The sequence below is a fragment of the Piliocolobus tephrosceles genome, chromosome 8 (assembly GCF_002776525.5).
Source record: "Piliocolobus tephrosceles isolate RC106 chromosome 8, ASM277652v3, whole genome shotgun sequence".
Lineage (NCBI taxonomy): Eukaryota > Metazoa > Chordata > Mammalia > Primates > Cercopithecidae > Piliocolobus > Piliocolobus tephrosceles.
This window is the reverse complement of record NC_045441.1, coordinates 110,214,109-110,231,029: the sequence shown is the minus strand read 5'-3', so window position 1 is coordinate 110,231,029 and position 16,921 is coordinate 110,214,109. Positions and strand designations below refer to the sequence as shown.

Below are 16,921 nucleotides of genomic sequence, written 5' to 3'. Positions count from 1 at the left end.
TTGCTTTCTGTGGTTTCAGTTACCTGTGGCACAGTATAATAAGATATTTTGAGAAAGAGAGAGACCACATTTGTATCACTCGTGTCATAATATATTGTTATAATTGTTCTATTTTATGATTATTGTTGTTAATCTCTTACTGTGCTTAATTTATAAATTAAACATTATACATATGTATGTATGTATAGGAAAAAACACAGTAATCAGGTTCAGTGCTATTGGTGATTTCAGGCATCCATTGGGGGTCTTGGAACATATCCCCTAAGGATAAAGAGGGACCACTGTATAATAAATATTATTCAACCTTAAGAAGGAAGAAAACTGACCCATGTTGCAACATGGATGAGGCTTGAAGACATTATGCTAGATGATATAAGCACAAAAATACAAATACTGTATGATCCCACTCCTATGAGGTCCTTCTAGTAGTCAAAATCAGAGACAGAAAGAAAAATGGTGGTTGCCAGGCATTAGAGGAAAGATAAATGGGGGATTATTGACTAACGGGTAAAGAGTTTTAGTTTTCCAAGAAAAAAAAGTTCTGTGGAAGGATAGTGGTAACATTTGCACAACCATGTGAATGTACATAATGACACTGAACTGAACTTTAAAATGGTTAAAATGAAAAATTTTTATGTTATGTATATTTTACAATAGTTTAAAAAGATAACTAAAAACGTGTGTTCTAATTCATGTGAGATTCTCAAAAGAGGCTATATCTAAAAGACAGATTCATGTTTCATGTTCCATGAAGCTTAGAGATTGGAGTGAGAGACTGATGAAACATGACAAGTGAATGCATCTGAAAACAACGAAGTTTCACACAAATGTATGGATTTTATTGATGAGTGATATTTTCTTACGGTAATAAATATAATGCAATCTTCTTAAGAGTCAGGTTGGAGTTAGGAAGGCAGTGTACCCTTGATGGGAACAGTTAGACTGGTGGTACCATCTTCTTCAGAACTGCATCTAAGAGGGAACCTCTGTGCTGGCTGGGAATCACACAGCTGTGGGAAACAACTGCATCAGCCCCAAGGCTTCCCTCCAGACCTAAAGGTGATTCATGGCCCCTGGTTAATATCACCCTAGGTTCTCCCCCGTCCCAGTTTTAATATAATATATCATAAAAATAGCTAGTGCCATAAAAAGTCAACATTTCAAATATAAAAATTATTTTATACAAATATAATTCATAATTATTCTTTTAAAATACAGCATTGTTATATATGTTTGAAACATTATTAAAATAAATATTTCCTAGAGAAAAAATTTTGCTTCACAAAATTATAAAACAGAAGCATATAAAACTAATTCATGATTCGTGCATCTTCAGGGTGTGTCTCATTCTCTTTTAGTGTAGACAGCATGAAGTACATACATCTAGCCTGAAAACATACCACCATCACCCTATATATCTAAATGCTTGGAATTCATGTGTATCTACCCACAGTGCCCATGGCCTATCTACTTACACACCCTCTACCTGGAGCTTCTGTGGAAAGAAGGGCTTTCCTGTGACAATTTGCACTAACATACTTTTCCAGTCAACCTCTAGTTCAGAGGTCTGTGAGCTTGTCATTTTCTGGAGTTTGGGAAAAGGCATATTAACTTCTTCATCAAGGGAACCATCCTGTCCCCTGTGTAAGACTGTAACAGCCCTTTTCCCAGGTAAGGAAAGTATTGTGATTATCTGAAATATTGAGATTGTTGGTAGACCTGGACAATCCTAATTTCCAGGATGTGGAAGTTCTCTTTCCTGACTGCTCACTAGATGTTGAATGGGGCATATTTTGATGTCCAGTCTTGTAGTTCCTGCAGTATTCTAATACTTGCTTGGAAATGAGATAGTTGGAATGCTTAGCAAACAATATAGTTGTGTTTCTAAACATCATGGGGAGAGGAAAGAAAAAGGAATACAAGCTTATATAAACCGCCTAAGTTTCCAGTTATCATTATTTAATCATAACCTTAAGAAGTATGATTTCAGTTCTTCTCCAACACTACAAATTAATGAGTTTCACTAGATAATAAGTTGATCAACTAGGCTGATTGACATTTATAGCTGCCTTTCCAATTACTAACACATGGCAAGGGTTTTCAGGAAAATCTGGCTTGCAAAACACACGTGGTAAATCTTCAAGGATTTGAAGTACCTTTCACACAATTTGACCATTGCCAGGAAGCTATTTATCCAGACCCATATCAGTGTCCTCAATTCCTCTTACCAAAATGTTTCTTTTTTAAAGAAACGTAATTCATCCTTGTTTTCTGAGGCAGAGGTGACTGTTCTACAAGCTCCAATTCCATGAGGTGACTGTCCCACGAGCTCCAATTCCATGAGCAAATGTCCCATGTCAACATTTAGGCTGCTCTCTAAAGCCTTGTATCTTGCACCTCTTCTTCTGTCTCCTCTTTCAGAGCAGCAATTTGGGGCTGAGACTTGCACTTGCTTGAGTTCCGGTGGGGAAAGAGCTTCACCCTGTCGGAGGGGCTGATGGCTTGCCGGAAGAGGCTCCTTTCATTCAGCAGTTTCTGGATGGAATCATACTGCCGCACTTTGTTCTCTTCTATGACCTAGGGAAATGTCTGTTAGTGAGATCTGGGACAGAAGGCAGGTCAGACTACAGCAGGGACAGAAACTGGTACAGGCTCAAAAGAAAATAAAAGTCAAAGAATGCAATTTCCAGAGCCTTGCATTTTGAACAATCAGGTGTATCACATTTAACTGCTGTGTCCTTTTGCTCTAACGAGATTCTACCATCTATGAAATTGGCTATGATTTTCTACTCAGCAGCTGGAAGATTCTTCAGGGAGGTTTAGTGGAACTGAAGGTGCTTTGAAAACAAAATATTAGGTCCCTTATATATTACCTTAAAAATGAGTGTAAGTCTACAGCACCATAAAGAGTTGAACCTCTTCACCAGTGATCTGAAGCTTAAGAATTCCAGACTGGTCAGGATGTGCCTGAGTTTAATACACCTCCTTGGCTTGTTCAGGTTGAGCAAATCCAAGATCAGACAATAAAGGACTTTACTTAGATTATTGAACTTGTCCATGGCAGGGCAAGAGGTTGTGAGTCTGTCCTGCTAATCTGTTACTTCAAGCTTAGTGATAATCATGGTAATAACAAGCCTTCAGCAAGGAAACCATTTACCTCCAGGAGGCTCAAAAGCCTGAACAGAAATGACGTGATACATCATCCTCAGAACTTCCTTGTGACTAAACCATAGGGAATTTGTAAACATCACTTGAAAGAATCTGTGACAGTTTTATTTTGTTTTTTAAAGACAGATGGGGCCTCACTATGTTGCCTGGACTGATCTTGAATTCCTGGCCTCAAGTAATCCTCCTACCTCAGCCTCCCAAAGTGTTGTGATTACAGATGTAAGCCACTGTGCCTGGCCCTGTGACAGTTTTTTTAAGAACAGTGAGAGGGTGGTTGAGAAAGGTACTACCTGAACCTAAATTATGGTTAGAAAAATGAAATGTGCCTCTCAACTTTGTCATTAATACCATAAATTAGGCTGCAAGACAACTAGGCCTGTCCCAGACCACATCCATGGGAGATTTAGTTATTGAAAGAATCATAAGGACCTTTTTAAAAATCTTAAACAGTACAGTATTTTGTATGACTTGGTCCCCAAATAAAGGGCTCAAATAGTGTATATATCTGATTTATAAATATAACTTAGTAATATGCTGCCATTTTAGATTTACTGTATTTCAACCTCACCGCATGGCTCAGATCAAAGTGAAAAGCTTGTGCGGCTATTCTGAGTAAAGCCGGATGGCTGTATGACACATATTTTTGAAAAGAACTTGTACATTGTTGCAATTTGCAGGAACTATCACACGTGAGATTGTTATCAAGCATTACAAGATCTTAAATAAAGTTATAAAGACTCACCAAAAATTGTTGGCATTCCAGCATTGCTTCTATCCTGTGTTCACAGAGGATTACTGTGCAGTCAGCAAATGCTTGTTTTAGAGTTCTTCTAATTATCTGGTATGTTCTAGAAAAGAAAGAAAATACCATACATAATATCACAGAACAGTAATTATCTGTATTTACCTTGATAATATGTCTATTGTTCTATTAATTTATCTCTTTAAATTACTTCTTTCTTTAAGTTCTTTTCACATAATGTTGATATAGCGTTAGCCACAATCAGCTTTTCAACCATGGGGTAGATTCTAAGTATCCATAAATAGACAGGACAAATATTTCGAAGAAACTTTTATAAATGAGTGAATTTTTCATTATGTAGATTCACCAGTACTTCTTTATTTGGGGCTATAAACATGCTTATGGTATAAATGGGATACAGAGGCAAATCATAAGGATCAGATTATGCCCATGTATTTAAAAGTTTCATCATGTACTGACAAGGGGGAAGAGTTTGTATGAAACTAAAAGCTATCTTCAGAAGAAAACACAAGACTCTTAGATAAGGAAATAAGCATTTATGCTCATTTCCACTGGGCAATTATTTCATTTCCTGGGGGAGGCCCCCACTCACAGACATGATAGCCTAATAGAAACACGTGTCACCATGAAGCAGGCATAATGATTCTGTTCCTATTGTGCTATTAAGTAACAGAACTTCTGAAACTCACACTGGATCCAAATGAGCACTGGGTTCATCAAGCAGCAGGATCTTCGCCTTACTGAGAACAGATCTAGCCAAACACATCAACTGCTTGTGGCCATGGCTTAGGACACAGCCCCCATCCACAAGGACAAAGTCAAGCTTCCCAGGAAACTGTTCTATCACAGATCTGAGCCCAACCTGCAGTTAGAGAAGGTAGTTCAGATACCACAGAGTTAAAAACACTCGAGCAGTCGACATTCTAAAAATAAACACGGGAGTTCTGAAAGCTTATGTTTCTCACACCAATCCCTCTACCCCTACTACATGCCACCATTTGACTTTGATTGAGCAAAAGTCTATTTATAACCTTGATGGGTCTAAAGAATCAGTCTATAACTTGTTTTCTCTTTGTACTTCATTCGTTAGGAAACTTTCAATGAGTGCCTATTATGTGCCACGTATCCCAAAAGGTAGTAAGGAAACAATACGTGGTACATGGCTCTTATGAGGCTCCGGGTTTATAAAGGTGTACATAAATTATTCCAACACAACTGAATGCATGCTGGAAAAGACAATATGTATACATTGCAGGTATGCCCTCTAGTATGACATCCTATGTAGACAGAAGATAGAATGCAGCATAAAGGATGGAGGTATGACATCATCCTTGGTGCTACCTCCCATCTTCTACTCTGCCATGATTGAGGACAAAAGATAGCATAAAATAATCAACTGTGGGGTTTTTAAAATTACATATGGAAAATTGCTATTCATCTCTTGAATTCATAAAAACTAACCGTAACAAATAGATAAAAGTATGAAGTAAAAAATACTGGAGTTAAAATAGTGGCATAACACTAGGACATATAAAGCCTCTTAGATATTGGGGTAGAAAATGAGGGCTGTATTAGGGTCAATTACTTTTTTTTAAGGCAGACAGTAAAAGTAAAGTTTGAAAATGCAAATGAGATATAGAAACCCATTCTATCAAAATATGACAGTTATTGAAGTATTATAAGAATAATCTTATCGATTATTCAAATAAATGTGCATTAAATGTTTATTTTTGTCAAGTACTCCTGAGTGTATGAAGGCCAAAGAGATATACAGATGATTGTCTCCTGCCCTTGAAAGTCTCGAATTTAGTATCTGGAGGTAAGATGGGCTCCCACCTGACTGTAATGGAGAATGAGACAATGGCCTCAGAAAGAATCTTATGATTTCAGAGTTAAATTCAGAAATGGCCCAAAACACTGTGTTTGTTCATAAAAAATTAACTGTGTGTCCGTCATCTTAGCAGGAGATTTTAAGCCTCTTTGATATTGGGGTAGAATATGAAAGTTGTGTTAGGACTCAATGGCTTGTTTTTTTAAGCTGGGTAGGAAACAAACAAACAAAACACATTTGAAAGTATATTGCACATGATACTCCTTTCCTTGATTGGTTTTTCATTAAAGTAATCTCACCTTGTGGAAATTAATTAAAGTTTGAGAAGAGTTTCTGGTATGGTAGGAAATGTAAGCACATTTATTCGATAAGGAGGACTACTCTGATGTATCCCCGAAGACTCAAACATAAAACTTAGAAATACAGGTGCTGAGAATATGAATAAAGGGCATTGGGCAGGGAGTTAGAGGACCTGTGTCTTTCTTTGTGCCTTCAACGTTTTTTATTGTTTCCGTCTATGAAGCTAAGCTGCTATGGTCTACCTTTTTAAAGAAACAAAAACAAAATCCCTCCCTTGTTTCTGGGTTCTCCTTTAGCTATCATTCAACATCTGCCCATTTAGTCATCTAGAAATCTCAAGAAATTAATGTGCATCTGTCGTCTCCACTGCTTCACACCACAAGAATTTTTCTTTCTTAAAACATCTATTACCTTGGCTTAAGAGAAACCACACACTCTATGGCCATTTCTTCCTATTGTCATGTGTGAACAACTCTCCCTCTTCCTGCCCCCTTGAATATTAGTCTTTGTCATTTCCAACTCTCCAGACTCTCCTCTGAGATCCCAGTCATTTTCAAGGAATTGAAAACGACCTATAAACTAATAATTTCCAAATCTTTATCTCAATCCCTAGACTTCTTCCAATTGCTTTTTAAATCATTCTCCTCCTTACCAACTCTATTACAGTGACCCCAGTCTGGGTCATCATCATCTCTCAAGCATCATCCTACAAATCTCAATTAGTCAAATTGTGAGTCCACCATACAAACACCCCAGGGATCTTCCAAAGATGTAGTTTTGACCATATCACTTCTGTTTTAAATCCTATGGTAGTTCTCCTCCTGGTGGAATAAAATCTAAGGTCTCTCACCTGGTATATGAGGCATCCAAATGGAGCCCCCTTCACTCTTATTCCCAGCAGCACCAAACATCTTGCAGTTCCCTAAACACCTTGATACTCTCAAGTGATGCCATTGCTAAGCCTGACATATCCTTCTGAATATCCCTGATCATCTCTTAAGGCATTCAACCAGGCACCTAGTGATAGTAGTATTTGTGCAAGTTTCCCTCGTTAGACTGTAAGCTTCTTGAGGGTAAAAACGTGCTCTTCAGCTCTGTGTTCCTAATGCCAGTCCTGGGTAACTATCAACCTCAACAATTCATTCATTTATCAAATAGGTATTGAGCTCCTAGAATGTGGGTGGCCAAACAAAACAGAGTTTTGATGAATGATAAATGAATCAAAACTTAAGGATGAATGAATGAGCACTGGCTTAAGCTCTGCCATTGTAAAATGACATGTAAAGTGACATATCACTTTGTATGTGAGTATTTAAGATGCTATAAATTTCCCACAAAATCAAATTATAAAATTAAAAGTTCCCTAACACTGACAGAAATGATAGTACTTTAGATCAATCAGCAGTATTTGAGGGCTTTTTTTTCCCCCAGTCAAATTAACCAGCAAGAAAAGGTCTGGCTAAAGACTGGAGCTCTAGAGTCAAACACAGTCAGCTTTGAATCTGCCCTCTTCGGCTCATTTGCTGATGATATCAGGTGCATTATTTTAAGTCTCCTTTATCTCATATGTAAAAAAATACAGAAAATAATAATATTGATGTCAAAGGGTTGTTATGAGGATTACCAGAGATAATTTGTGGAAAGCGGCTCCCACAGAGTATGGCACATGGTAAGTACCTAATGTACAGTAATTATTAGTATTATTGGAGCCTGGGCAACTCCAAGGACATGGGCTCAGTAACTGAAACACTACCTTTGTGTGACAACAGCTTTGTAAAAATTTTCCTTCACAAGTTGCCTTGGGAAGTAAATTAGCAGGAAGTACTGCAATACTGTGAAGTTAGTGATTGGCCATAGTAACAAGGTGGAGATTTTGGTCAGAATGCAGTACGCTCCCTCTAGATTCACACTAGTCATACACTGATTTCCTAAGGCCATACTAGGAAAGCTGTTTGACTGTCTTAGACTTTGCACTTGTGGCAAAGAGCGGAGCAAAGTATGTTTTTCCCCAGATGAAATTCTTTATTAGAAGTAAATAATTACATAAATTTATATATAACTGTCAATATTTAGAGAATAGAATTTTTAAAGTGAATGACACTAAAACTGACCAATGCAGGGGATATTTTGCAATATTCCTATCTCACTGTTTCATTCACTATGAAGAATAGTAAAAAGCTTTTTAGAATCATCTTCATTAGAGAAAAATCAACATAGTTAATAAAACTTAAAATTGAAGTCAGTAAACATTTAAGAAATTTATTAAGTACCTATTTTCTGCCAGACATGGTAATAGGCTTTGGTGAGATAATGGAAAGCAAGATAGATTGGCAATTGTTTTTGAAAAGTACAAAGTTATTGTTACCAATCATATGTGCTGATAAGAATTCTCCTACGGATCTTTTGGATGTAAATGACTGCTTAGTCATGTATTCCTTTAACTGGCTCTTAATGAGAGTTTATTAAATTCTAGGTACTCTGACAGACCCAAGATTCAAAGATGAGTAACAGGAGGCTCTGCCTTAAAGGAAATTATGGTCCAAAAGGGGAGAAAAATAGTAAGTGGAAAATTACTGTTCAAAGAGATAAGCACTATGGGCAAAAACAAACAAACAGGAAATTGCTAGAGATCATCTGATTTAGTGATCTGTGGCAGCAGAATCCTTTATCCTTTAAATATGTATATATATGTACACACACACTCACACATATATATTCCCAATATAATCTTTCTTTTTCTTTTCTTTTTTCTTTTCTTTTTTCTTTTCTTTTCTTTTCTTTCTTTCTTTCTTTTCTTTCTTTCTTTTTCTTTCTTTCTTTCTTTCCTTTCTCTCTCTCTTTCTTTCTCTTTCTTTCTTTCTTTCTCTTTCTTTTTCTTTCTTTTCTTTCTTTCCTTTCTTTTTTTATTTTTTATTTTTTGAGACAGAATCTTGCTCTATTGCCTAGGCTAGAGTGCAGTGATGCGATGTGGGCTCACTGCAACCTCCGCCTCCCAGGTTCAAGCAATTCTCCTGCCTCGGCCTCCTGAGTAGCTGGGATTACAGGTGCCTGCCACCATGCCCAGCTAATTTTTGTATTTTAGTGGAGACGGGATTTCTACATGTTGGCCAGGCTGGTCTTGAACTCCTGATCTCAGGTGATCCACCCACCTAGGCCTCCCAAAGTGCTAGGATTACAAGTGTGAGCCACTGAGTCCAGTCCTCAATATAATCATGTTAACACTATCATTAGAAACCATTTTTCAATAAATTTAAAAAAATACGTACAAACTTTAGCTCAGTCCTGTCCAAACTAAGAAGACTTCAAAATTATTGGAATCTAAAGTTTTCTAATTATTTTCATTACAACCTAGCATTAAAAATAAATAAATAAAAACATCAACAGTTTGTAAATATAAAGAACTTTAGGAAAAATAATTTGCCAGCTTCATGCTAATAAGCTAATAAGTAGTATGTACTTCCCAAACTGCTGTGAAAAAAGAAGAAATTTTGTTTTGTAACATGTTAAACTAAAAAAAAAATGTCTAAGAGTTTGTAAAGGATTCAAAATGTTGACTTTTGCTATTGCCGTACTCTGGAATGTTATTATGGAGCAAGAGTTTGCTCTTATGACAGAGAAACATGAAAAAAAATCATAAAAGTGAATTGCGGTTTTACTGAATAATCCATAAGTGACAGTTATAAAAATAGACACAGTCAACTCCTTTTGATACTCTGTTTGCTACTCTGTAGATTTTTCAGGGTAAATTTGCAACTTACAAGGCCACTATTTCTGCTATTTAGCTTGTTTTCTAAAATACCTTACTATCAATGAGTAAGGATGGAAACTATTTTATAAGTAATGGAAAAAGCAAACAATTACCCAAAAAGTCTTCATTCCAAAATCAACAGACATTGTACTTAGATTACGGACAACCCTGAGATAGCCCACAGGGGTGATGCAGCTCTGTTCCCGCATCTGCCAGCTGTCCCAGTCAAGGCCCTCAGACATCTCAAGGCTCTGAGTCCTCATTTTAAAGTGAGGATGGTAATACCTGCTGTGTATCAATCATAAGGCTGTTTCCATGATCTATTACATATGAAATGAAAGAACGCCTATTCATTCAACTGATATTTATTGAATACCATCCGTGTGTGCAAGACTACTCTAGGCACTGGAAATACCACAATGAATAGGATAGAATCCCTGACCTCCAGGAACTTCCACTCCAGTAGGGGACATGGACAAGTTAGAAAGTAAATCTCCAGCCAGAGTGAGAAATGCTATGAAAGGGGTGGAGTTATAGGGTACACCTAAGAAACTGAGACCTGGAGTGTCATGGCAGATTTTTGGAAAGAAGTGATGTGTAAGGAAAGGCCTGAAAGATGGTAGAAGCAGGCAGTGAAGGGCTGGGGAGTTTCCCAGGTGGAGAACAGCATGTGAACAAAAAAGCCTCTGCAGAACAGAAAGCACATGTGCTTTAGAGAACCAAAGAACTTCAGTATAACTGAATCATGGGAAGTAAGGGGAAGTTGGGCAGTGAGTGTAGAAAGCCAAACAAAGATGAAATCATGAAGGACCTGGTAAGCCACCTTAAGCAGTGTGGACTTAGTCCAGAAGGCATTAAGGAGCCATATGAAGGGAAGAAACAAGTGATCAGATGTGGGGTTTGGAGAGATCACCAGAGCTGCAAAGAGCAGAATGAACTGTTGGGGGTCGATGAGGGCAATGAGCCAGGAAGCTATTTCAGAAATTCATGCAAGTGTTAATAGTGGTGTCAGGTGGAAATGAAGAAAAGTGAATATATTCCAGATACTCCTGAGGGACAGCATTGACAGGATGTGGCATGTGGGTACCCGTGGAGGAACTTGAGAGTGAAAGATGAGTCCCAGGTCTTGGCTTTGGGAAACTGGAGGGTGGGATGTCATTTAGTGGAATTAGGAACACAGGACAGGTATGTGGTGGGGCAGGGAAGGAACACAATTGTAGACATAAGGTGCTTTTCATATGTTGAGATATCAGATGGAAAGCTCTGGGAACAGGCAGATATGGAGGTCATCAAAATAGAGATATTAGTTAAAGCCAAAAGAACACATGCAATTTCCCAGGGAAATTAAGGAAAGTGAGACAAGAACAAGGATTCTGTCAAACACCATTTAAAGGATGACCAAGTAAAGTCCAGATTTAAAAAAAAAACATGATTATAGTTACTTTTACTTGGTACCTATATTTGCTTGGCACTGCGCTGGGCCCATTTTACATGTAAACTTGAAAAGTCACAACAATCCTACCAATTTATTGGGCCACAATGCCAGAAGTCTATTTGTTTTTCTCTCAGGATTCAGTTTCTTTTAAAATTCTCTTTTGTTTACACAGCTGGTAATTTCAGTTTGGCACCAATCTTGGAGAGAAGCTGTCTGGGCCTAAGCTGTTTTGGGATGTGTAAATTAAACTATCCAACTTCTAGGTCTTAGAAACTCTTTCCTTCCTTTGGTCTTGCTTTAAATTCCCCCATCAAATGATAGGGCAGAGTGCCATGGTAAAGGTCTGGACTCAGGAAAGAAGGAAAAAGGAGGCTGTCTGGACCAGCTTTGGTTCTAAGTCTTCCAGCTAGTAACTAGGCACAAGTCCTCATGGCTTCATGAGATGCAGTCCAGATCAGCAAGGATAAGATTCTACACTGGAGTTGGAAGCCAAGTCCAAGCTAGAAATAAAGCATTTCTTGGCCTGGAATTGTCACTGTATATATTTTTAATTTCCATTTGGGATAATGGAGAATTATGTAGGAGGTGCTGTTGGGATAAGATTCAGGTATTTGGCTATTTGTCATTATTCTGTTCATTGACCTCTAGAGATACTGGTCACGGCAAGGACACAGAGAGGACTAAGTGAGATGACATATATCCTGGTTTGCCCCGGAAAGTCCTGCTTTACGCTGTTGTCATAATGTCCTCTTCCAGTTTAGTGTTTGACATGCCCAAAAATGTCCTGTTTGGACAAATTATATTATCAACTGTATTAGATTAAAGCCTAGGCCTCGTGACTTTGAAACCCAAATGCCTTTTCTGCTTCTTTAGGCTGATACTTGCTTGTTTGTATGCTGCTAGCAGGCTTCCTCATCAAAAACCTATCACTACTACTCAAAAAAGCACACTACTACTCAACAAAAACTCAGCATTTCTACTCAAAGTGCTCATGACATTAAAGTTAGACTAACATCATCATCTTTGTGAATAGTGAATTATTAAAAAGGAGAACAGTAAAAATATAAATCTAAATATGAACTGATTAAATAAAAATCTAAACAGGTAAAAATTTTGCATTATATTAGTATTTAAAATCATAACCACAGGCTCTAAGATTTTAGATTATACTTATGATCCTGCTTTCCTGTAAATTTTATTTTGATTTGGCAATACTTGCAGATTTCATAAAGGCTAATGTCTTCCCTCCCAAGTTTATCTCCCATTGCATTGTGTTCCTATAGTGCATTCTCTGAAGTCACATCAAAGATCTTAAAATGTGTCACTTGCAATTTAGTTAATGTTTTCTTTAAAGCCCCTGTGTTTGTTGGGTAATAAGGAAACTTTGATAATGAAAACGGTTAATCTAAGTACATTTTATTAGGGGCATGTTAAGGTTGGGCACTCAATGGGTAAGTGTTTAACACTCACAGGCATTTCAAAGCTCCTGGCAAGGTCCACTGTGAAGGGAGGCAGAAAAGGGAAGAACATTTGAGATAAACAGAAATTGGACTACAAAGACCAAAAGTGCTAATAGTGGGATACAGTTGTTCTCTAAGAAGACCTTTGAGGCTGAACATTTTAGGTCCCCTGAACCTATTCTGCTTCTGCCACAATCCAGACTTTTGGACTTAAGTTTAATAAAACAAAATAATTTATGTTCTCCTTTTCTTTAATATAATGCTTATATTTTTAAAATTATAAGTTTATAGCTAGAGTATTCTGTTAAAGAAACCGAGAATTTCTCCAGCTCTTCTCCCCACCAAATTCCTCTGTATAATGCCCTCAATTATAATGAACCACCTGTTGGATAAACATAAGGTGTTATTTAGAAAATTTTATTCCATTTTAGTTAATATATTTCCTATATAATGTCCTAATGCTTCAAAGGATGGCATGTGCCTCATCTAGGTCATGTGGTATTTTGCCTGGCAGTGCTCATAGCCACATACCCAAAGGCAGACGATTCCTGGTGACTTCCAAAGAAAACTATAGTCATTTGCAGGTGCTCTAGAATGAGCATCACTCTTTTGTGCTAAACCTACGTTTCCCAGAGAAGTATATCAAGTCAAACCAAAGCCTCCTTCTTGTAGTGGAGAGCTTCAGAACTCAGATAGAGAGTAGATGAGAAGGTGTGGAGAGATGATATCTTATACTGGGAATAATCCCAGTGTAGTAGAGTTGCCTGTGTCTCTTCTAATTCATGTTTCATTGATGCACATTGATTAGGGAAGGACAAAGTAGTGCTATCTATGGGGTTTGCTATAAACTGAACTCTTCTGCCCCCTGCCAAAGTCATATGTTGAAATCCTAACTTCAAAGATGATGGTATTAGGAGGTGGGGCCTTTGGGAGGTTATTTAAGTCATGAGGGCTCTACCCTAAACCCATGATTTGGATTAGTGTCCTTATAAAAGACATCCCAGAGAGCCAGCCTGCCCACTCTTCTGCCATGTAACAACACAGTGAGAACACAGACATCTGTGAGGAAGCAGGCCTTCACCAGACACAAAATCTGCTGGCACCAGATTTTGAATTTCCCAGCCTCCAGAACTGTGAAAAATAAATTTTACTGTTGTTTATAAGACATCTGGTCTATGGTATTTTGTTGTAGCAGCCCCAATGGACTAAGACAGAATATTGGTACTAGGATCTGGGTATAGCTGTAACAAATACTCAATGTGGAAGCAGCTTTGGAACCAGGTAATGAGTAGAGACTGGAAGAGTTTTCAGGTACATGCTAGAAAAAGCCTACATTGCTGTGAATGGACAGTTAAAGGCAATTCTGGTGAGGGCTGCGGAGAGGAGAGCTGTAGAGAAAGCTACTGTCTTCTTACCGAATACCTAAGTGATCATGAGCAGAATGTTTGCAAAAATATGGATGGTAAAGGCCCAATCTGATGGGTTTTCAGATGGAAATGAGGAACACGTTATTGGGCAATGGAGGAAAAGCTATCCTTGTTATAAAATATCAAAGAAATTGGCCGAGCTGTTTGTGTCCTAGGGTTTTGTGGAAGGCAGAACATGAAAGCAGTGACATTGAATATTTGACTGAGGAAATATCCAAGCAAAGTTGAAGGAGCACCTTAGTTACTCTTGACTGCTCATAGTAAAATTCAAAATGAGAAATGACTTTAAAATGGAATTATTGATCAAAAGGGAAGCAGGACTTCAAAATCTGGAAAATTCTCAGCCTACCCATATTGTGAAAGATGAGAAAGCCTGCTCAGGAGACAATACAAAAGTTGTGGCCAAATTTGATAAGGAGATTACTATGGACTAGCCATCTCAACAGAAACTAGGTGCTATGCATTAAGACAGTGGGGATATTAGTCGGCCACCTAAACAGAAGTCAGAATTTATAGTCCAAGACAATGGAAGAATGACTCCAAAGCCATTTGGAGATCTTCCAAGCTGTCTTTCCCATCATAGGTTCAGAGTGCAGAAGCCTGGGGTGGGGCAGAAAGATTTCAAAGGAGGGGCTACAACTGCCCCATGCCACCTCACACTGCAGACTTCACATTGCCACCTCACATTGCAGACTTTACATTGCCACCTCACACTGCAGTGTTTGCTCCTGTATTAGCCCATTTTCACACTGCTATAAAGAGACTAGGTAATTTATAAAGAAAAGAGGTTTAATTGACTCACAGTTCCGCATGGCTGGGTAGGCCTCAGGAAACTTACAATCATGGCAGAAGAGAAAGAGTTATGTCTTACATGGTGACAGGCAAGAGAGAGGGTGTAAGAGCAGGGAAAACTGCCTTATAAAACCATTGGATCTCATGAGAACTCATTCACTATCACATGAACAGCATAGGAAACCACGCCAATGATCCAATCACCTCTCATCAGGTCCCTCCCTCAACACATGGGGATTATGAAGATTATAATTCAAGATAAGATTTGGGTGGGGACACACCCAAACCATATCAGCTCCCCATACTCCATTGCCAAGCATCTCCACCACCCTAGGTGTAGCTCTAGCAGACTCCAGGGCTCATGCACTACTCTCAGCAAAACTGTAGGGGGATGGCTGCCTCCACCTAGATTTCAAGAACTCAGAAAGTCACAGGGCCCAGGTAGAGGCCCAGGGATGAGGTCATCACATAGAGCCCACAGTAGGGCAATGCCCAGTGGAGCTATGAAGGCAGGGCCACCTATGCAATCCCAGACCAGTAGAACTGCCAGGCATGCAATTGCACACTCAGGGAGCCATAGGTGTGGGATTGGAGCACAGACCTGCCACAAAGAATGAGACACTCAAATCCATGAGGATAGAGCCTCCACCCCAGTGTGTCCAGAAGTAAGACACTACTCCAGTGAGCCTGAAGAGCAAAACAAAACAAATTATTCTCAAGCCTTAAAGTTTTAGACTTATAGAGACCTGTCACTCCTTTTTTCTTTTCTATTTCTCTTTTTTGAAATGGGACTGTCTAGCCTGTGCCTGTTTCACCATTTTATTTTGAAAGCGCATAATAGGTTTGATTTCACAGTTTCATAGTTGGAGAGCAATCTGCCTAATACGAATCACACCTTAAGTCCCACTCTACCTGATTTAGCTGCTTGTGCTGATTTAGATGATATTTAGATGAAACCTTGAACTTCAGCCTTGTAAGTTGATGCTGGAACAAGTTAAGACTTTGGGGGCTATTGGGATGGAATGAATGTATTTTGCATGTGAAGAAGACATGAACTTTGGAAGTCAGGAGTGAAATGCTATGGTCTAAATATTTGTGTCCCCCCACCCCGTCAAATTCACATGTTAAAATCCTAACCCCCAAGGTGATAGTATTAGAATGTGGGACATGTGGGAGGTGATTAGGTCATGAGCACAAAGCCCTCATGATGGGATTAGTGCCATTGTGAAAAAGACCCCGGAGAGGTCTTGCCCCTTCCATTACATGAGGACACTGCAAGAAGGCACCATCAATGAACCAGGAAGTATGCTCTCACCAGACAACAAACCTGCTGGCACCTTGACCTTTGACTTCTCAGCCTCCAAAGATTGCTTATAAGCAGCTCAGTCTTTGGTATTTTATTTTAACAGCCTAAATGGACCAAGATAGGGCCTGATGGTTGGAGCCTTACTACTGAGGAGAGAAGTAGGTCCAGTCAAAATTACCTGTTGCTCCAGGTATGTTAGGGTACTCCATTTTAAAGCTGTGCACAGAAATACATGCACACAAAGTGTGTAGAATGATCTCAGCCATATCAACCATTTGTGTTGGTATGAGTTACCTCTTTCAAAATCATTTCAGTTAGGGGTAGGTCCAGTCAAAAGTACCTGTTTCTCCAGGTATGTTAGGGTACTCCATTTTAAAGTTGTGCACACACATACACGCACACAAAGGTGTAGAATGATGTCAGTTATATCAACCATTTGTGTTGATATGAGTTACCCCTTTCAAAATCATTTCAGTTAGCAGCCTTACCTCATCTGCAACTTTCCATATTTCTTGATCACTCCACTGTTCATAGGGATCCAAGTTTTTTCTAAATGTTCCAGAAAAGATAAATACTTTCTATATCAATAAAGAAAAGAAGAAAAAAGTATGAATAACCTAAATATCTTTTTATTTTTCCCTTATTGTATTGTAAAATATTTCAAGTGAAAAAATATTTTAAAATAAGAAAC

The 16,921-nt window shown here is 38.4% G+C and overlaps 1 protein-coding gene across 1 annotated transcript in view; it reads right to left on the bottom strand.

The window, feature by feature from the left end:
• Positions 1–817: 817 nt before the first annotated feature.
• Positions 818–16,921, bottom strand: part of CFTR (CF transmembrane conductance regulator) — a 177,245-nt gene continuing 161,141 nt past the window's right edge. Inside the window, exons 24-27 of the mRNA XM_023228189.2 lie at positions 16,719–16,808; positions 4,621–4,793; positions 3,911–4,016; positions 818–2,577 (exon numbers count right to left, since the gene is read on the bottom strand). Of these exons, the coding sequence (XP_023083957.1) occupies positions 2,377–2,577; positions 3,911–4,016; positions 4,621–4,793; positions 16,719–16,808 (570 nt within the window). The 3' untranslated portion in view covers positions 818–2,376. The remainder of the gene's footprint in view (positions 2,578–3,910; positions 4,017–4,620; positions 4,794–16,718; positions 16,809–16,921) is intronic.